This window comes from Chiloscyllium plagiosum, unplaced genomic scaffold, assembly GCF_037043375.1.
Source record: "Chiloscyllium plagiosum isolate Xiang-an unplaced genomic scaffold, Cpla_swu_hap1 HiC_scaffold_1, whole genome shotgun sequence".
NCBI classification, from domain to species: Eukaryota; Metazoa; Chordata; class Chondrichthyes; order Orectolobiformes; family Hemiscylliidae; genus Chiloscyllium; species Chiloscyllium plagiosum.
Window position 1 is genome coordinate 176,204,248 of NW_028270139.1, and position 22,732 is coordinate 176,226,979.

The 22,732-nt window shown below is 44.5% G+C and overlaps 1 protein-coding gene across 1 annotated transcript in view; it reads right to left on the reverse strand.

The window, feature by feature from the left end:
- Positions 1-22,732, reverse strand: part of LOC148152298 (disintegrin and metalloproteinase domain-containing protein 12-like) — a 657,223-nt gene that overhangs the window by 342,164 nt on the left and 292,327 nt on the right. The window contains exons 13-14 of the mRNA XM_087986062.1: positions 10,584-10,676; positions 8,860-9,055 (exon numbers count right to left, since the gene is read on the reverse strand). Coding sequence (XP_087842188.1) covers positions 8,860-9,055; positions 10,584-10,676 — 289 coding nt within the window. The remainder of the gene's footprint in view (positions 1-8,859; positions 9,056-10,583; positions 10,677-22,732) is intronic.

Here is a 22,732-nt window from a genome sequence, read left to right on the forward strand (position 1 = left end):
AGTCCCCCTGCAACCTATAACATTCTTCCACCCTGTCCACTACTCCACCAACTTTAGTGTTATCTGCAAATTTACTAATCCATCCACCTATGCCTTCATCTAAGTCATTTATAAAAATGACAAAAGCAGTGGTCCCAAAACAAATCCTTGTGGCACACCACTAGTAACTGGAATCCAGGCTGAATATTTTCCACATATCCATATCTATCCTAAAACTATCAGCCCTCAATTTAAAGCTATGTCTCATTGTGTCAGCCTTCACCATCTGAGGAAAAAGGCTCTCACTGTCCACCCTATCTAAACTTCTGATTACCTTATATGTCTCAATTAAATCACCTCTCAATCTTCTTCTCTCCAATGAAAACAGCCTCAGTTCCCTCAGCTTTTCCTCATAAGACCTTCCCTCTATACAAGGCAACACCCTGGAAAATCTTCTCTGAACTCTTTCCAAAGCTTCCATATCCTTCCTATAATGCGGTGACCAGAACTGTATGCAATACTCCAGGTGCGGCCTTACCAGTGTCTTGTACAGCTGAAGCATGACCTCGTGACTCCAAAATTCAATCCCCCAACCAGAAACGCCAACACACTGTATGCCATCTTAACAATCCTATCAACCTGGGTGGCAACTTTCAAGGATTTATCCGCCTGGACACCGAGATCTCTCTGTTCATCTACACTGCCAAAGAGTTTACCATTAGCCCAGCACTCTGCATTCCTGTTACTTCTTCTGAAGTGGATTACCTCACACTTTTCCGCATTAATCTTCATTTGCCACTTCTCAGCCCAGCTCTATGACCCTCTGTAACCCACAACATCCTTTGGCACTATCCACAACTCTGCCTACCTTCATGTCATCCACAAATTTACTAACCCATCCTTCTACGCCGACATCCAGATCATTTATAAAAATGACAAACAGCAGTGGCCCCAAAACAGATCCTTGCGGTACACCACTGATAACTGAGCTCCAGGGTTAACATTTCTCATCAACCACCACCCTCTGTCTTCTTTCAGTAAGCCAATTTCTGATCCAAACTGCTAAATCACCTCCACCCCAAAACTCCGTATTTTGTGCAATAGCCTACTGTGGGGAACCTTATCAAACTCCTTACTGAAATCCATATACACCACATCAACCACTTCACCCTCATCCACCTGTTTTGTCACCTTCTAAAAGAACTCAAGAAGGTTTGTGAAACATGACCTACCCTTCACCAAACCGTGTTGACTATCTATAATCAAATTATTCCTTTCCAGATGATTATAAATCCTATCTCTTATAACTTTTTCCAACACCTTACCCACAGCTGAAGTAAAGCTCACTGGTCTATAATTACCAGGGTTGTCCCGACTCCCCTTATTAAACAAAGGGACAACATTTGCTGTCCTCCAGTCTTCTGGCACTACTCCTGTCGACAATGATGACATAAAGATCAAAGCCAAAGGCTCGGCAATCTCCTCCCTGGCTTCCCAGAGAATCTGAGGATAAAACCCATCCGGCCCAGGAGACTTATCTATTTTTAGATCTTCCAAAATTACTAAAACCTCCTCTTTGTCAACATCAATCCCAGCCTATCTTGTTGCCTGTATCTCTGTATTCTCACTCATATTGCCCTTTTCCAATGTGGATACTGATGAAAAGTATTCACTTATAGCTTCCCCTATGTCCTCAGATTCCACACACAACTTTCCACTTCTATCTTTGATTAGCCCTCATCTTACTCTCGTCATTCCTTTATTCCTGATATACCTACAGAAGGCCTTTGGGTTTTCCTTGATCCTATCTGCAAACAACTTCTCATGTCCCCTCTGGCTCTTCTTAGCCCTCTCTTTACATCATTTCTGGCTAATTTATAACTCTCAAGCCCTCTATCAGAGCCTTCACGCCTCATCCTCACCAAGCATCCTTTTTCGTCTTGACAAGACCTTCAATTTCTTTAGTAAACCATGGCTCCCTCTCTCGACAACTACCTCCCTGCCTGACAAGCACATACTTATCAAGGACCCGCAGCAACTGTTCCTTGAATAAGCTCCACATTTCAAGTGTGCCCATCCCCTGCAGTTTCCTTCCCCATCCTATGCATCTTAAATCTGGCCTAATTGCATCATAATTGCCTTTCTCCCAGGTATACCTCTGTCGCTGCAGTATATACCTATCCCTACCTATTGCAATTGTAAACGTAACCGAATTATGGTCACTATCATCAAGTGCTCACCTATCTCCAAATCTAACACCTGGCCAGGTTCATTTCCTAGTACCAAATCCAAAATGGCATTGCCCCTTATTGGGTCTGTCTACATACTGTGTCAGAAAACTCTACTGCACACCTTGAAGAAAAGCTAACCCATCTAGACAGTGGTGCAGTGGCTCAGTAGTTAAAACTGCTACCTCACAGCACCAGGGCCCTGGGTTCGATTCCAGCCTTGGGTGATTGTCTGTGTGGGGTTTGTACATTCTCCCTGTGTCTGTGTGGGTTTCCTCCCACAATCCAAAGATGTACAGGTCAGGTGAATTGGCCATGCTAAATTGTCCATCATATTAGGTGCATTAGTTAGAGGCAGATGGGTCTGTGTGAGTTACTCTTCAGAGGGTCGGTGTGGACTTGTTGGGCTGAAGGAATCTTAAAATAAAAATCTTTTTAAAAAAATCTGTTTGAACTGGAATATTCCCAGTAATGGGGAAGTTAAAGTCTCCCATAACCCTGTTACTCTTGCTCCTATCGAGAATCATCTTTGCTATCCTTTCCTCGACATCTCTGGAACAATTCGGAAGCCGATAGAAACCTCCCAACAGGGTGACCTCTCCTTTCCTGTTTCTAACCTCAGCCCAAACTACGTAAGTGGATGGATGGGCCAAAGGGCTGCTGCAATACTATCCTTGATTAACAATGCCACACCCCACCTGTTTTGCCATCTTCTCTGCTCTTACTGAAATATTGAAATCCCGGAACCTGCAACAACCATTCCTGTCCCTGCTCTATCTATGTCTCTGAAATGGCTACAACATCGAAATCTCAGGTACCAACCCATGCTGCAAGTTCACTCACCTTATTCCGAATGCTCCTGGCAGTGAGGTACACGCATTTCAAACCAATATCCTGATTGCTGGTGTCCCCTCGTGACCTTGTAAACCTATCCCTGACCTCACCACCCTCAACCACTTGTACACTGGAACTTTAGAACATAGAACATAGAAAAGTACAGCACAGAACAGGCCCTCTGGCCCACGATGTTGTGCCGAGGTTTAATCCTAATGTAAAATATAATAACTTAACCTACGCCCCCCTCAACTCATTACTATCCATGTGCATGTCCAGCAGTCGCTTAAATGTCCCCAATGACTCTGCTTCCACCACCACAGCTGGCAACACATTCCATTCATTCACAACTCTCTGCGTAAAGAACCTACCTCTGATGTCTCCTTTATACCTTTCTCCTACTAGCTTCAAACTAAGGCTCCTCATACCAGTCAATCCTGCCCTGAGGAAAAGTCTCTGGCTATTGACTCTATCAATTCCACTCATTATCTTGTATATCTCGATCAGGTCTCCTCTCTTCCTCCTTTGGTTTTCCAGCTACAGGGAAAGTTCACTTCTAATATGAGAAAGTGAGGACTGCAGATGCTGGAGATCAGAGCTTAAAATGTGTTGCTGGAAAAGCGCAGCAGGTCAGGCAGCATCAAAGGAGAAGGAGAATCGACGTTTCGGGCATGAGCCCTTCTTCAGGAATGAGGAAAGTGTGTCCAGCAGGCTAAGATAAAAGGTAGGGAGGAGGGACTTGGGGGAGGGGCATTAGGAATGCAATAGGTGGAAGGAGGTTAAGGTGAGGGTGATAGGCCGGAGAGGGGGTAGGGGCGGAGAGGTCAGGAAGAAGATTGCAGGTTAAGGAGGTGGTGCTGAGTCTGAGGGTTGGGACTGAGACAGGGTGGGGGGAGGGGAAATGAGGAAACTGGAGAAATCTGAGTTCATCCCTTGTGGTTGGAGGGTTCCTAGGCGGAAGATGAGGCGCTCTTCCTCCAGGTGTCATGTTGCCATGGTCTGGCGATGGAGGAGTCCAAGGACCTGCATGTCCTTGGTGGAGTGGGAGGGGGAGTTGAAGTGTTGAGTCACGGGGTGGTTGGGTTGGTTGGTGCGGGTGTCCCAGAGGTGTTCTCTGAAACTTTCTGCAAGTAGGCGGCCTGTCTGTATAGGAGGCCACATCGGGTGCAGCAGATGCAGTAAATGATGTGTGTGGAGGTGCAGGTGAATTTCTGATGGATATTGAAGGATTCCTTGGGGCCTTGGAGGGAAGTGAGGGGGGAGGTGTGGGCGCAAGTTTTGCATTTTTTGCGGTTGCAGGGGAAGGTGCCGGGAGTGGAGGTTGGGTTGGTGGGGGGTGTGGATCTGACAAGGGAGTCGCGGAGGGAGAGGTCTGCTCATTAGTCCCATAGCAGCAGGGAAGAAGCTGTTCTTGAATCTGCTGGCGTGTGCTTTTAAAGTTTTGCATCTTCTGCTCAATGGAAGAGAGTGAAAGAGAGTATAACCAGGGTGGGAGGAGTCTATGATTGTGTTGACTGCTTTCCTGAGGCAGGGAAAAGTGTAGACGGAGTCAACGGATGGGAGGCTGGTTTGTGGGATGGACTGGGCTGTGTTTACAATTCTCTATAAATTTCTTATGGTCTTGGGCAGAGCAATTACCATCCCATGCTGTGATGCATCTGGACAGGATGCTTTCTAAGGTACATCTTTCAAAAGAGTCATTATAACATGCTGAATTTCCTTAGTTTTCTGTCAAAGTAGAGCAAGTTGGTCAGTTTTCTTCATTGTAGCATCAACATGGATATACCAGGTCTGATTGATGCTATTTATTCCAAGGAACCGGAAGCTCTTGACCACCTCCACCTCAGCACTAATGGTAGACAGGGGCATGCCCTCCACTCTGCTTCCTGAAGTCAATGAGCAGCTCCTTCATTTCACTGACACTGAGGGAATGATTGTTGTCTTTACACCATATTACTAAGCTATCTCCTTCCCATCCTCTGTCTCATTGTTGTTTGAGATCATCAAACTTGCAAATAGAGTTAGAGCAGAATTTGACTACACAGTTGAGTGTGTATGAGGAATATAGTGAGGGGCTGCCTTGCTGGGTACCAGTGTTAAGAATTATCGTGGAGGAGGTGTTGTCACCTGTCCTTATTGATTATGGTTTGAGGGTCAGAACTCGAAGATCCAATTTCAGTGGGGGGAAACAGAGTCCTTTGTTTCAGAGTTTGGAAATGAGTTTGATTGGAATTATGGTGTTGAAGGCAGAGCTAAAGTCAGTGAACAGGAGTCTGATGTGGTGTCCTTGTTATCCAGATGTTCCAGGGATGAGTGTAGGGTCAGGAGTCTGGCGTTTGCTTTGGACCTATTGTGACAGTACGTGAATTGTAGTGGATCAAGACAATCTCGGAGGCTGGAGCTGATGTGAACCATTACTAACCTCTTGAAACACTTCATAATGATGGATGTCAGAGACACCAGACTGGAGTCATTAAGGCATGTTGATTGATATTTCTTTGGTACTGAGTCTTCTTCAAGCAGGTGGGAACCTCAAGTATAAATTGATTTGATATGTCTATTGTCACATAACCCTAGTTATGGTGAAAAGGTTTGTTTACGAGCAGTACAGGCAGACCATAGGGTGAAAGAAACCTTCAACACATATGGGTTGTATTGCACAGGGCATGCGCTAGGCAAGATCAACATTATTTGAGGTTAGAGAGTCCATCCATCAGTGTAATAACGGCCAGGAAGAAGCTATTCCTGAACCTGTTGGTGCCTGTGTTCAAGGTTCTGTATCTCCTGCCTGATGGAAGAGGTTGTAGGAGTTTGTTACTGGGGTGGGAGGGGCCTTTGATGATGTTGGCAGCCTCTCCGTGGCAGTGAGCTGTGTAAATGGAGTCCATGGATGAGAGGGTGGATTCTGTGATGGTCTGGGCTGTGCACACAATCTTCTGCAGTTTTTTACGGTCCTGGGCAGAGCTGTTGCCGTACCAGGCCATTATACACCTGGACAGTCTGTTCTCAATGGCGCATCTGTAGAAGTTGGAGTAAGGAGAGGTTAATGATGTTAACAAATACTCTCACCAGGTGGTCCTTGCAGGATCTGAGTGCATGGCCAGGGATTTCATTAGTGAGTTTTGAGAAGATTTGTAGCTCAGGCTGAGGTTCTGGTTTGCTCACTGAGTTGGAAGGTTCATTTTTCGGACATTTCATCACCCTACTAGGTAACATCCTCAATGAGCCTCCAGACGAAGCATTGCTGATGATTCCTGCTTTCTATTTATATGTTTGGGTTTCTTTGGGTTGGTGATGTCATTTCCTGTGGTGATGTCATTTCCTGTTCCTTTATCAGGGGTGGTAAATCAGGTCCAAGTCAATGTGTTTGTTGATAGAGTTCCAGTTGGAATGTCATGCTTCTAGGAATTCTCGTGCATGTCTCTGTTTGGCTTGTCCTAGGATGGATGTGTTGTCCCAGTCGAAGTGGTGTCCTTACTCATCTATATGTAAGGATACTAGTGAGAGAGAGTCAAGTCGTTTTGTGGCTATTTGATGTTCATGTATCCTGGTGGCTAGTTTTCTGCCTGTTTGGACCCGATTTACCACCCCCTGAGAAAAAAGAACAGGAAATGATATCACCATAGTAAATGACATCACCACAGGGAATGACATCACCAACCCAAAAAAAAACAAACATATAAACAGAAAGCAGGAATAATCAGCAATGCTTCGTCTGGAGGCTCACTGAAGATGTTACCTAGTAGGGTGACAAAATGTCTGAAAATGAACCTCCCAGCTCTGCGAGCAATCCTACATCCAGGAATTTCATCTCGTCAGGTTGCTTTCCATGTGTTCTCTCTCAAGAACGTCAACTTAACATCTCTGGTAGCGACTGAGGAAATAGGTAAAAGCAAGTTACTGCGGATGCTGGAATCTGAAACCAAAAGAGAAAATGCTGGAAAATCTCAGCAGGTCTGGCAGCATCTGTAAGGGGAGAAAAGAGCTGAAGTTTCGAGTCTAACTGACCCTTTGAGGAAATAGGTGCCTCCATGGCTGTTGGGATAGGTCACATGATTTCAATGACCTTCTGTTCAAATATTTGTGCCATTCTTTGGGATCTGTAATGTTCTTTATATTTTTATAAGCCCTTTCTTTTAATGTTATGCTATTACTTACTTTCTTAGATGTTCATGGCTGTTTATCTTTGAGGTGGACCTTTCTCTACTCATGAGTACAAACTGCTTCTGACTAGCATTAAGTGCTTCTGTAATGCCTCTCCACTGTTCCTTGGTTGTTTTACCAAATAGCAGAGCTTCCCATTTTACTGTGGACAGTCTCTGCCTCATCCTGTTACGGTCTGTCTTACTTAAATCCAAACTTCTAGTTGCCCGATCTTTGCTTACCTTTTACAAACACTACATGAAACCTGATCATGTTATCACCATTACTTCTAGGTCACTAATTAAATCTTCCTCATTCCTCATTACCAGATCCAACGTTGCTTGTCTCCTTGCCACATCCAAGACATATTACCAGAGGAAACTATCCCAGGTGCACTCCAGAAATTCACCACTTTTCTGGCAAGTGCTCGTCTGCCTTTCCCAACCTATGCTAAGATTAAAAACCCCATTAATACTATCTTAATTAATTGCCTAATTAATTGCCTAATTTCAGCATTTATACAATTGAGCACTTCTGACCTACTACTAAGTGGTTGATATATGTGGGCGGCACGCTGGCACAGTGGTTAGCACTGCTGCCTCACAGCGCCAGAGACCCGGGTTCAATTCCCGCCTCAGGCGACTGTCTGTGTGGAGTTTGCATGTTCTCCCCGTGTCTGCGTGGGTTTCCTCCGGGTGCTCCGGGATCCTCCTACAGTCCAAAGATGTGCAAGTCAGGTGAATTGGCCATGCTAAATTGCCCGTAGTGTTAGGTAAGGGGTAAATGTAGGGGTATGGGTGGGTTGCACTTCGGCGGGGCGGTGTGGACTTGTTGGGCTGAAGGGCCTGTTTCTACACTGTAAGTAATCTAAAATCTAATCATATGACACCTATTGTGGTTTTAGTTCCTCAGTTGCACCCATAAGGTCTCCACTGGGTGCTTTCCCCTTATTACATCCTCCCTCACTATGGAAGTGATTCTGTTTCTAATCAGTGATGTTACTCTAGCCCCTCTGCCCTTTTCTCTATCCCTCCTGTAAACCTTATATCTTGGTATGTTTAATTCCCAGTCCTGACTGTCCTGCCATCATGCCTCTGTTATGGTTACTGTATCATCGTTTCCAATTTGACATCTGTGGCTGCAGCTCATTCCTTTTGTTCCTTGACACTCTGTGCATTTGTATAAGAATGTCTAACTTTGGCTGTACTCTCCATCCTCTCCCTCAATATCTTTTTATTATTTTTCCTGGTGTCTGGTAATGCAGTGCTACACCTGACTTACAAGCATCAGACAATGACAGTATGGAGGCTGAGAGACAGAACTGCAGATGCTGGAGATCAGAGTTGAGAGTGTGTTGCTGGAAAAGCACAGCAGGCCAGGTAGCATCCGAGGAGCAGGAAAATCGATGTTTTGGGCTGGAAGGGCTTTGGCCCGAAACGTTGATTTTCCTGCTCCAGTCAGGAGGCTGAGCCTAAGATGAAGGTCTAACCTCTGATTTTGGGAGTACCGTGCACCAACTGTCCATCAAACTCTGTCACAAAGTCAGAAGCAAGAATTTAGTAAATAGTGCTTGAAGGCTGAGACATCCATCCAACAGATCATACACTTGACAAAGCTTATCACAGCAGGCATTTGTGCTGTAACAGTGTGGAATATTCTGGTGCTGTGTACTCACCGGGACCCCAGATCTCCTGACACTGTTTATCTGCAGACTGGCAGATACCATCGCTGCAGTATAAAATCCCATTGCTGCACGTGTGCCCATTTTTCAGAAACACATTTTCGGGGCAATCAGAGAAATTTCCTGAACAGAACTCCGGCAGGTCACATTCTCCCATCAGCCCTCGGCACATTGTCCCTGCTGGAAGGAACTGCAGAACAAAGACTGCAATTATTTGAATATGTATATTGGAGAATGTTCCTGAAAGGATGCAGTGCAATTCCTTGATATCCAGGTTTGTGCAATGTGAAGTGGCTGTGCGTTGAATATTTGCAATCAGATTGGGAATCTGTCCTTTAATCTTAAATGGACGAGGACCAGAAACTGAGGAGCTCCACTTAAAAAAGAAACAAGCCATTAATGCTCCAATCCAAAGATATGCAGAGTAGTTGGGTTAGCCATGGTAAATGCAAGGTTACAGTGTTAGGATAGGGAAGAACTGGATCTGGATGGGATGCTCTTTGGAGGGTTGCACAGACTCCATGAGCCAAATGGTCGGTTTCCACATGAAAGGGATTCTATGAAGACTTGCTCATCGATTGGGAATGTGTGGGGGTCTACACAGACTTAATACTTCAGGATTACGAATTAAACAATTCCCAAGTGATATGGCTCATATTCGAAGACCAATTCAGAGTCAGATTGAATTTCCATATTAACATCCTAGAATTTATGCCATTTACATATAGAATTGTCATCAGAGAGAAGATCTCTCTGGCTTTTCAGAGAGGAGCAGTCAAATAGAATTGAATTGGGGACTGCTTCAACCTTGGAAGGTTTCCAGAAAACCCTGGAATTCCTTCCCTAAGGACATTGAGGGTCTACCTACAGCACATGGACTGTTGCAGTTCAAGAAGGCAGCTCACCACCACCTTGTCAAGGGTAACTAGGGACAGGCAATAAATGCTGCACCCTTCTAATGATGCCCAATTCCCACAGGTGAATAAAATCCAAGGTGCACAGGGTGACATTTAGTCCCATTATCCTCTCGTGTCTCTTCTGACAGAGAAACGTGGAATGATTCAGAAAGGAAAGGGTCTTCAGTTCAGCAGTTTGATTGGAATGACTAGTGATGTACGCCTTGCAGATGATAAGTTGAGAGGGGAATTGATGGAGTTTTTGTAAATCATGAGGGATCTGGGCAGAGTTGATGAAGAAACTGAATCGATGAAACAGAGTTGAGCAGAAGGGACAGAGAGTTAGTTTGGTTAGCAAGGAAACAGAATACATGACAACTAAGGAAGGGAGTTTGAGGATTCAGGTGTGCAACACATTATCAGAACATGGATTAGTGGTGCTGGAAGAGCACAGCAGTTCAGGCAGCATCCAAGGAGCTCCTCGGATGCAGCCTGAATTGCTGTGCTCTTCCAGCACCACTAATCCAAAATCTGGTTTTCAGCATCTGCAGTCATTGTTTTTACCACATTATCAGAACATGCCTAATCCACAAAATGCAACAGAAGCCTTCAAAATGGATTTGTACTACAGTCAGGAGAGAAAAGGGAAATGCAGGGCCATGGACAGTTCATGGAAGATTTGACCTTAGCTAAACTGGTCTGAGACAAGAGGTTCCCAACAAGTATTCTGAATTTTTCAATTCAGTATTTGACATCAGTCTCACAACACACAGATTATAATCAGAGGTGTGGCATTTGATACAGGATCCAGTGCAATCTTACTTCACAGTCTTTACAGCATGTCCCAGAGGATGAACACTTTGCCCCAGGTTTGAGTTTACACGTTGAGGGCTCACAACAGGGATCGGTACAGTCCTGAGGGTAAAACAGAAAAAGAGAAGGAGAGAGAGAATACCAGTCATGAAGACCTCCACAACGTGACAGCACTTTCACTGATTCAACATTGACAAAAAAGTCCTGTCCAGACAGTATTTAATAGGCCAGGGTAGAGTGAGTTTTACTCTATCTAACCCATTCCAGTCCTGTCCAGATAGTGTTTATGGGCAAGTGTAGAGTCAGCTTTATTCTGTATCTAACACATTCCAGACCAGTTCAGTGTTTAATGGGACAGTGTTGAGGAGCTTTACTCTGTATGCAGCCTATTCTAGTCCTGCCCAGACAGTCTGTATGTGTAGATCGAGCTTTACTCTGTTTCTAAGCCATTCTAGACCTGTCCAGACTGTGTTTAATGGGACAGTGTAGAGAGAGTTTTATTCTGTATCTCACCCATCTTCCAACCTGCCCAAGCAGGGTTTAAAAGGACAGTGTGTTACGGTTGCAGCTGAGGTTAGAAACTGAATAAATCAAATCCCAGACTGAAAGCTGCCTTCACAACTCATATTTGGATTTGGGTGATTTTAACAAAGTGGTCTCTTACTAGAGTATTCCCACACAATGCTGCAGATTTCACTTCAACAATAAAATGGCCTGATGGTATTATCACTGGATCGTTAATCCAGCGATTTAGTAATGTTCTGGTTATCTTGCATTAACAGCCAGTTTGACTCCCTTTGCATAACTCAGCCTGGCTGAAACTGGAGTCATTGCAGCAAGGTCTTTCAAATTTGAATCCCGCTAGAATCTGAATTCAATAAAAAAATCTGGAATTAAGAGTTTAATGATGACCATGAATCTGTTGATTGTTGGAAAAACCCATCTGATTCACTAATGTCCTTCAGGGAAGGAAATCTGACATCCTTACCTGGTCTAGCCTACATATGATTCCAGACCCACAGCAATGTGGTTGACTCGTAACTGCCCTCTGGGTAATTAGGGATGGGCAATAAATGCTGGCATACCCAGTGATGCCCTCATCCCACGAATGAATAAAACCATCAGAAATTTATTACAAGAGAAATGAAATAAAGTAGAACTAACTAAACCAATGACTTATAAAATAATACCAAAAATTTTAAACATCCCAAAATACTCCTTTCTAAACTTAAAATAAAAATAATCAGTTCCTGTACCCAAAACACAGCCCTTGCAAAGTATCCAATAGAACACTTTTGCAATTCTCAAATATAAGAACCCTTGTGGGAGAAATTTGCCCAGTAAGTTAGAGATCACGAAGCACAGTTCAAAGTGAAATTGAAAACCAGTTTATTACAAGCGATATCACTGGAAGAGAAACAGACTAGGCTGACACAGACTGACTGTCTGTACAGGTAGATCAGAATTTCTCTTCCCAGAGCTGAGGATGAGACCAGTTTTTATAATAATGCTGCACAATAAGGCTGATTAGAAATGGGGAAAATACAATATATCTGGAAATGGAGTAATCTAGTTACAATGATGCTAATTGGAAAACAATTATTGGATAAATGTCCTGTTCCTTCACACAATGCATCATCCTGACAGTATCGGTGGTTCCATTCCTCTTCACAGGTAGGTGTTAATGCCTCCTCTGAAGTGGTGTGGTGCTTCCATTGTCCTGTCCTCGGAGCAATGTTCTTGCTGTTGCCTCTCTGTCTGACCTGCTCTTTGTGTGGCTTTGGTATTGCTGGGTTGTGAAAGTGCCCTCGGGGTTTTGGGATAATTGTGTCGTTCTGACATTGTTAGTGGGAGTTTGAAGTGTATTCCCTTGTTTGCGAGTACAGCCTGGTTTGGCCTGTCAGCCTGCATGGTCCTTGCTGAGGCATTCTGGGTATTTTTGGTACAGTTCAGCCAATTTTGCTTTTGTGGACCTATCGTGGATTGGCAGGGTGGCAGATCTTTTCCCACAGCCCTTATATCTAACATCTCATTATGTTGAATGAACTTGTGTTTCCTTTTTGAAACTGAGTTGGCAGATTTGTGGATGATATTTGCAGCAAGAAGCTGAGTTTTAATGTCCTCAGCTTTAAGCAATCTTTTCAGGGTTTTATCCCAACAGCTAGTCTGACAGTAACATTAGCTTTTCACCCCAAGGTAATTTCATTCACGATATATTATTTCTTTCTCAGGACCACTGTGCTATGCTGCCATCCTTTTTCAATGACTTCACAGAACGGCTTGAAACTCAAATTGAAGCTCAGAAAGTCTCCTTCTGTAAGCTATCAGTGTTTACCTGAGGCTTAAAATTAAGTTCAGCGACTATTTTGTCCAGACCTATTGGTGATCTCATAGTATATTAAAAATGATACTGAGTCAGCACAAGACTCAAAAACCGTTTTTCAACATGTTGTGGATTAGGAGGAAGGGCATTAGTTTGGTGTCCATAAAATATTGGTGTTTGTAAAATTCTGTTGGGGGGGGGAGCACTGCATGGTCCCTTTAAACTGCAAACTTACTAATCATGCATTATAGATTCTCATCCAAATCATTTAGCTGTAAGGTTGAGTGAAATAGGGGTTGATGGGAAGGGTGAGGGCAGTAACAAATTAAAAATACTGTACATGAATGCACGAAGCATTAGAAATAAGATGGATCAGCTTGAGGCTCTTTTGGAAATTGGCAGATACAATATTGTGGGGAGAACTGAGACGTGGCTTCCAGTGGACAGGGTCTGGGAAATGAATATTCAAGGCTACACGTGCTGTCGCAAGGACAGACTGCCGGCCGAGGGGGTGGGGTGGCCATGTTAGTAAGGGATGATATTCAGTCCCTTGCACAGGGGGACCTAGAATCAGGGTCAGTATGGATAGAGCTGAGAAATTCTAAGGGTAAAAAGACCCTCTTGGGAGTTATCTACAGGCCCCCAAACAGTAGTCTGGATGTTGGATGTAAGTTGAATCAGGAGCTGAAATTGGCCTGTCGCAAAGATGTTACTACAGTTGTTATGGGGGATTTCAACATGCAGGTAGACTGGGAGAATCAGGATTGTATTGGACCTCAAGAAAGAGACTTTGTGGAGTGCCTCCGAGATGGATTCTTAGAACAGCTAGTGCTGGAGCCTAACAGGGAGAAGGCAATTCTGGATCTGGTATTGTGCAACGAACCAGAATTGATTAGGGACCTCGAAGTGAAGGAGCCATTGGGAAGTACTGACCATAATACAATAAGGTTCAATCTGCAATTTGAGAGGAAGGGGGTACAATCGGAAGTGACAATATTTCTGTTGAATAAAGGGAACTATGGAGCTATGAGGGAGGAGCTGGCCAAAGTTCAATGGTGCAATACCTTAGCAGGGATGACAGTGGAGGAACAATGGCAGATATTTCTGTGTATAATGCAGAAGGTGCAGGATCAGTTCATTCCAAAAAGAAAGGAAGATCCCAGGAGGAGGCATGGGTGGCCGTGGCTGACGAGGGAAGTTAAGAAACATATAAAGTTAAAAGAGAAAAAGTATAACATAGCTAAGATAAGTGGGAAAACGGAGGACTGGGAAGCTTTTAAAGAGCAACAGAGGATTACTAAGAAGGAAATACGCAGAGGAAAAATGAGGTACGAAGGCAAACTGGCCAAAAATATAAAGGAGGATAGTAAACGCTTTTTTAGGTATGTGCAAGGCAAAAAAATGGTTAAGACTAAAATTGGGCCCTTGAAGACAGAAACAGGGGAATATATTACGGGGAACAAAGAAATGGCAGAAGAATTGAATTGGTACTTCAGATCTGTGTTCACTGGGGAAGACACAAGCAACCTCTCAGATGTAATAGTGGCTAAAGGACCTGAACTGAAGGGAATTTATATTAGGCAGGAAATGGTGTTGGAGAGACTGTTAGGTCTGAAGGTTGATAAGTCTCCGGGGCCTGATGGTCTACATCCCAGGGTACTGAAGGAGGTAACTCGAGAAATCGTGGATGCATTGGTGATTATTTTCCAGAGTTCGATAGATTCGAGATCAGTTCCTGTGGATTGGAGGGTGGTTAATGTTGTACCACTTTGTAAGAAAGGTGGGAGAGAGAAAGCAGGAAATTATAGACCAGTTAGTCTGACCTCAGTGGTGGGAAAGATATTGGAGTCTATTATAAAGGATGAAATTACGATACATTTGGATAGTAGTAACAGGATAGGTCAGAGTCAGCATGGATTTATGAAGGGGAAATCATGCTTGACGAATCTTCTGGAATTTTTTGAGGATGTAACTCTGAAGTTGGACGAGGGAAATCCAGTAGATGTAGTGTACCTGGACTTTCAGAAAGCTTTTGATAAAGTCCACATAGGAGGCTAGTGAGCAAAATTAGGGCACATGGTATTGGGAGCAAAGTACTAACTTGGATTGAAAGTTGGTTGGCTGACAGGAAACAAAGAGTAGTGATAAACGGCTCCATTTCGGAATGGCAGGCAGTGACCAGTGGGGTAACTGCAGGGATCAGTGCTGGGACCGCAGCTTTTTACAATATATATTCATGATATAGAAGATGGTATTAGTGATAACATTAGCAAATTCGCTGATGATACAAAGCTGGGTGGCAGGGTGACATGTGAGGAGGATTATAGGGTGACCTGGTCAGGTTAGGTGAGTGGTCAGATGCATGGCAGAATCAGTTTAATATGGATAAATGTATGGTTATCCACTTTGGTGGCAAGAACAGGAAGACAGATTACTACCTAAATGGAATCAATTTAGGTAAAGGGGCAGTACAAAGAGATCTGGGTGTTCTTGTACACCAGTCAATGAAGGTAAGCACGCATGTACAGCAGGTAGTGAAGAAGGCTAATAGTATGCTGGCCTTCATAACAAGAGGGATTGAGTATAGAAGCAAAGAGGTTCTTCTGCAGCTGTACAGGGCCCTGGTGAGACCACACCTGGAGTATTGTGTGCAGTTCTGGTCTCCAAATTTGAGGAAAGACATTCTGGCTATTGAGGGAGTGCAGCGTAGGTTCACGAGGTCAATTCCTGGAATGGCGGGACTACCTTACGCTGAAAGACTGGAACGACTGGGCTTGTATACCCTTAAGTTTAGAAGACTGAGAGGGGATGTGATTAAGACATATAAGATTATTAAAGGATTGGACACTCTGGAGACAGAAAACATGGTGAGTGATGGTGAGTGCCAAAGCAGAGGACACAGCTTAAAAATACAGGGTAGACCATTTAGGACAGAAATGAGGAGAAACTTCTTCACCCAGAGAGTGGTGGCTGTGTGGAATGCTCTGCCCCAGAGGGCAGTGGAGGCCCAGTCTCTGGATTCATTTAAGAAGGAGTTGGATAGAGCTCTCAAGGATAGTGGAATCAAGGGTTATGGAGAAAAGGCAGGAACAGGATACTGATTAAGGATGATCAGCCATGACCATATTGAATGGTGGTGCAGGCTCGAAGGACAGAATGGCCTACTCCTGCACCTATTGTCTATTGTCTATAGATAACAATAGTAATTGATCCAGCACGGACCCTTGAGGCACTCCACTAGTCACAGGCCTCTAGTCTGAATATCATGCTTCCACTATTACCCTCTACTTCCCACCATCAAACCAATTGTGTATCCAATTTGCCAACTCCCCCTGGATTCCATGTAATCTAACCTTTCAGAGCAGCATACCATATGGAACCTTATCAAAGGCCTTCCTGAATCCATATAGATTACATCTACTGCCCTGCTCTCGTCAACCTTCCTGGTCTCTTCATCAAAGAACTCTAATAAATTTATGAGGCATGATCTCCCATTCACAAAGCCATGCTGACTATTCTTAATCAAAGGGAATAGCCATCGCATTGGAGGTTTTCTGCAGACCACCGAATAGCAGTGGAGAGATTGAAGATCTCAGAGGCGGGCAGATTCTGGAAAAATGCAGGTGAGGCAGGGTTGTTGTTGTGGGTGATTTCAACTTTCCCAATATTGACTGGAACCTCCTCAGTGCAGATGGTTTGGATGGAGCCGTTTTTGTCAGGTGTATTCAGGAGGGTTTCTTTACTCAGTACGTGGACAGACCGACGAGAGGAGAGGCTATTTTGGATTTGGTGCTCGGCAACGAGCCAGGACAGGTGTCAGATCTCGTGGTGGGAGAACACTTTGGTGACAGTGATCACAACTGCCTCACATTTACCATAGCCTTGGAAAGTGAAAGGAGCAGTTCCCGAGGGAAGATATTTAATTGGGGAAAAGGAAATTATGACGCTTTGAGACTGGAGTTGGGAAGTACAGACTGGGAGCAATTGTTCCCCAGAAAGGGCACAGCAGACATGTGGAGACTATTTAAGGAGCAGTTGTTGCGAGTGATGCATGAATTTGTTCCTCTGAGACAGGTAAGAAGGGGTAAGATTAAGGAACTTTGGATGATGAGAACAGTGGAGCTTCTCGTCAAAAGGAAGAAGGCAGCTTACATAAGGTGGAGGAAGCAAGGATCTAGCACAGCTTGAAAGGATTACAGGTTTGCTAGATAGGAGCTCAGAAATGGACGGAGGAGATCCAGGAGGAGGAATGATAAAGGCTTGGCAAGAAGGATTAGGGAGAACCCAAAGGCATTTTACTCATATGTGAGGAATAAGAGAATGATCAGGGAGAAGGTAGGGCCGGTCAGGGATAGCGGAGGGAACTTGTGCATGGAGTCTGAGCAGATAGGGGAAGCCCTAAATGAGTTTTTTGCTTCGGTTTTCACCAAGGAAAGGGAACTTGTTGTAAATGAAAACTCAGAGGAGCTGGGATACAGGCTTGACCAGACCAAGATTTGCGAGGCATGATCTGCCCCTCACAAAGCCATGCCATGCCTCACAAACCTTATCGAGTTCTTTGAGGATGTGACTAGAAAAGTTGACGAGGGTTGAGCTGTGGATGTGGTGTATATGGACTTCAGCGAGGCATTTGATAAGGTTCCCCATGGTTGGCTCATTCAGAAGGTCAGGAGGAATGGGATACAGGGGAACTTAACTGTCTGGATACAGAATTGGCTGGCCAACAGAAGACAGCGAATGGTATTAGAAGGAAAATATTCTGCCTGGAAGTCAGTGGTGAGTGGTGTTCCACAGGGCTCTGTCCTTGGGCCTCTACTGTTTGTAATTTTTATTAATGACTTGGATGAGGGGATTGAAGGATGGGTCAGCAAGTTTGCAGACCACACAAAGGTTGAAGGTCCCGTTGACAGTATAGAGGGCTGTTGTAGGCCGCAGCGGGACATTGACAGGATGCAGAGATGGGCTGAGAGGTGGCAGATGGAGTTCAACCTGGATAAATGCGAGGTGATGCATTTTGGAAGGTCGAATTTGAAAGCTGAGTACAGGATTAAGGACAGGATTCTTGGCAGTGTGGAGGAACAGAGAGATCTTGGTGTGCAGGTACATAGATCCCTTAAAATTGCCACCCAAGTGGACAGGGTTGTTAAGAAAGCATATGGTGTTTTGGCTTTCATTAACAGGGGGATTGAGTTTAAGAGTCGTGAGGTCTTGTTGCAGCTGTATAACACTTTGGTTAGACCTCACTTGGAATACTGCGCCCAGTTCTGGTCGCCCTATTATAGGAAAGATGTGGATGCTTTGGAGAGGGTTCAGAGGAGGTTTACCAGGATGCTGCCTGGACTGGAGGGCTTATCTTACGAAGAGAGGTTGACTGAGCTCTGACTTTTTTCATTGGAGAAAAGGAGGAGGAGAGGGGACCTAATTGAGGTATACAAGATAATGAGAGGCATAGATAGAGTCGATAACCAGAGACTATTTCCCAGGGCAGAAATGGCTAACACGAGTGGTCATAGTTTTAAGCTGGTTGGAGGAAAGTATAGAGGGGATGTCAGAGGCGGGTTCTTTACACAGAGAGTTGTGAGAGCATGGAATGCATTGCCAGCAGCAGTTGTGGAAGCAAAGTCTTTGGGGATATTTAAGAGACTGCTGGAAATGCATATGTCACAGAAATTTGAGGGTGCATACATGAGGATCAATGGTCGGCACAACATCGTGGGCTGAAGGGCCTATTCTGTGCTGTACTGTTCTATGTTCTATGTTCTAAGATTGATGAAGTTGACGTGCTGGAAATTTTGGAAAACATTAAGATTGATAAGTCCCCAGGGCCAGACCAGATTTATCCTCGGCTGCTCCGGGAAGCGAGAAAGGAGGTTGCTAAGCCGCTGGCGAGGATATTTGTCTCCTCACTCTCCACGGGAGTCGTACCAGAGGATTGGAAGGAGGCAAATGTTGTTCCTCTTTTCAAGAAGGGTAATAGGGAAATCGCTGGCAATTACAGACCAGTCAGTCTCACGTCTGTGGTCAGCAAAGTTGTGGAAATAATTCTGAGGAATAGGATTTATGACTATTTGGCAAAGCATGATGTGATGAAAGACAGTCAGCGTGGCTTTGTGAGGGGCAGGTCCTGCCTCACAAATCTTATTGAGTTCTTTGAGAAGATGTCAAGACAGGTCGACAACGGTCGAGCAGTGGATGTGGTGTATATGGATTTCAGCAAGGCATTTGATAATGTTCTACATGTCACAAAGTATGGGATACAGGGAGATTTGGCTGTCTGGATTCAGAATTGGTTGGCTGACAGAAGGCAGAGAGTGATTGTAGATGGAAAGTATTCTGTCTGGAGGTCAGTGTTGACTGGGGTCCCACAGGGCTCTGCTCTTGGGTCTCTGCTCTTTGTAGTTTTTATAAATGATTTGGATGATGAGGTTGAGGGGTGGTTTAGTAAATTTGCAGATGACACAAAGGTTGGAGGTGTCGTTTGATAGTATCGAGGGCTACTGCAGGCTGCAGCGCGACATAGACAGGATGCAGAGCTGGGCTGAGAAATGGCAGATGGAGTTCAATCTGGATAAATGCAAAGTGATGCATTTTGGAAGGTCAAACTCGTTTGGTGAATATAGAATTAAAGACAGGATTCTTGGCATTGTGGAGGAACAGAGGAATCTGGGTGGGCAAGTACATAGATCCCTCAAAGTTTCCACCCAAGTGGATAGGGTTGTTAAGAAAGCATATGGAGTTTTGGCTTTCATTAACAGGGGGGTCGAGTTTAAGAGCCACGAAGATTTGCTGCAGCTCTACAAGTCCCTGGTGAGTCCACACTTGGAGTTCTGGTCGCCCTACTGTAGGAAAGATACAGAGGCTTTGGAGAGGGTGCAAAGGAGGTTTACCAGGATGCTACCTGGACTGGAGGGCTTGCCTTATGAAGAGAGGTTGAATAAGCTCGGACCTTTCTCTCTGGAGAGAAGAAGGAAGAGACCTGATTGAGGTATACAAGACAATGAGAGGAATAAATAGAATCAATAGCCAGAGACTTTTCCCCAGGGCAGGATTGACTGGTACGAGAGTCATAGTTTGAAGATATTAGGAGGAAGGTATAAAGGAGACGTCATAGGTAGGTTCTTTATGCAGAGAGTTGTGAATGCATGGAATGCGTTGCCAGCTGTGGTGGTGGAAGCGAAGTCATTGGGGACATTTAAGTGACTGCTGGATGCACATGGATAGCAGTGAGTTGAGGGGTGCGTAGGTTAAGTTATTATATTTTACACTAGGATTAAATCTCAGCACAACATCGTGAGCCTAAGAGCCTGTTCTGTGCTGTATGTTTCTATGGTCTTTGTTTGTAAAGTATTTCCGAATGCATGCACACCTTATCCCTCAGAAGCTGTGTTAATGGAGGCTGAACCAGTGGGATTAGTTAAGGCAATGAAGGAAAGCCCAAAGGCAGTCGAGGAGCTGAAGGTGAGTGCACAGCCTAGCCATAGGCTGGAGAGTAAGGTAGCACCTGATCTTTTCAAAGACATTACCTGTGTGTGTAAGATTTATTCAGCTAGAGCAGGGGGAGTAGGTAAAGAAGTGAAAATATTAAGAGATATGGGAGCTATTCAGTCTCTAATAGCAAGGGATGAAAGTATTTGCACTCCATCTGAAATATTCCCTGAGAGTGATAATGTGTGGAATAAATGGAGAGAAAAACAGTGATCCCCACTGTAAGATCAGGGTGGAAAGTCCAATCAAGACTGGAGAAGTGATAGTGGAAGAGATGGAAAAATTGGCTGCTCCATGAATAGTTTATTTTTGGAAACGATATAACTGGAGCAATTTCCAATGTCATGATAAAGCCAAAATAAAACCAGGGAACACAGGAGTTAAAGTATAAATGCCTTGAAATCTTTCTGACTGTGTAGTGACAAGATCCCACAGCCATAAGTTAAAAGAAGCAGAGCAAACAAAAGAGAAAGATGATGAAGTTCAGGTTTTCGAGAAAAAGAAGTGATGCTATTTTTTCATAATGATGATTCACTCTTTTTCTTAATAGGGAAGGTGTTGCGAAGTTGGGTCAAGTACTTGTAGATGTGGAGGCAGGTTAGAATTGGTGCTTGTAAAATGGGAGGGGGGAAAAGTATTGCATGGTCCTTTTAAAAGGTTGTGCTTTTTCAGTGCCTAGAGATTTAAAATGAATGTCTGTGAACCACAGCTTGCAGGTTTGCAGGTACATAGACAGCAACCAAAGTGAGACATTTGTATCGAAAGGCCATGCAATTAGCAGGCCAAGCAGCATTTTTATCAAGACAACAGGCTGTTGAATTTAGCCAATCAATTTGAATCAGGCCCTTGGGTACCAAAAAAGCTATCAAATTTAAATTTGATGGTTTTGTCAATCTAGGACGAATCCAATTGTAAAAACATTGGGATATCATCACGGGCGTAAAAGAAGGGGGCAATTGGACAAAGACCCCAAAGCTTTTGCCATCCGTAGGAGCCTCTATGCCTCAGAAAAAGTACCATCTAAAATAAAAATGGTCCCAGGGGGATCCAAGATGGCGGCGACCCAGTAAGACTGAGTCTATAGTGCTCCTCCCAAGACTTGGGCACAGTGGGTCACCTACCCCCTACCAAGCTCACCAAATCATTTATAAATCATTTATAATAGTTTAGTAACTGAATTAGTGGTGTAATATTATATTTAAGCAACTCTATCCTAAGTTAAAATGACTAAAGGGAAGGGAGCCCGCAGCTCTCAGCAAGCAGGAACCCCTCCCCCACACGCTCCAGCTGCAGCAGAGGCGTCCACAGCTGCCCCGGGGGACTTACCTACAGTAACAAGCCTTGCAGAAATGCTTTCCAAGCTTGACTCGAAGATCGATGCCTTTATCGTCGAATCCAGAAATCGTTGGGAGTCGCTCTCGGCCGCGCTGCAGAAGCACGACCGTGAAATTGAAGAAATTCAACGCCGAGTTGGAGGGGCGGAGCTAAAGGCCGCGGCCTCGGAGACAACCGCTCAATCGGCCGTGGATCAGGTCCGGACTCTCGAGCAGCGAGTCCGGACCTTGGAAAATCATATTGACGACCTCGATAATCGAGGTCGTCGAAAAAATATTCGTTTGCTGGGCCTTCCCGAGCAGGAAGAGGAAGGCCAGCTTACAGCATTCCTGGAGCAGTGGCTGCCACAACTTTTAAATCTGCAAGCTGGATCAGGCCAGGTAAGGGTGGAATGGGCCTACCGGGTAGCAATACGCGGGCCCGGCTTGAACCAGCGCCCACGCCCGGTCCTGTTCCGGCTGCAGAGCTACAAGGAGAGGCAGATACTCCTAGAAGCCTCTAGAAATCTCGGAAAAGACCCCCAAGCTATGATCTACAAAGGATCCAAGATCATGCTATTTCAGGACTTTTCCCCGGCTCTGGTTCGAAAGAGGAAGGCATTCGACGAGGCGAAGAAGTGTTTAAGGGACTTAAATGTACAGTACTCCTTACGCTACCCAGCGATGTTACGCTTTAACCATGAAGGATCTGTATATAACTTTGGATCACCAGAAAAGGCTAAGGAATTCTTGGACTCTCTTAGATAAACTGTAGGACATAATGGATGTTGGTCTGCCTTCCCCCCCCCGTTTTGGTTTATATCCCCTCCCCTTTTTTTTTCTTACCTTATTGCTTAATATTATTATGGGGGGGTGGGGAGAGGGATTTGATTTTCTCCCCCCCCCCCCTTGGAGTTGTTTTCTGTTATTATTTTATGTATATATGAGGGGTGTATGTATATGTGTGTGTGTGTGTGTATGTATGTATATATATATATATGTATGGGTATGTATATATATGTATATATAAGCTGGGG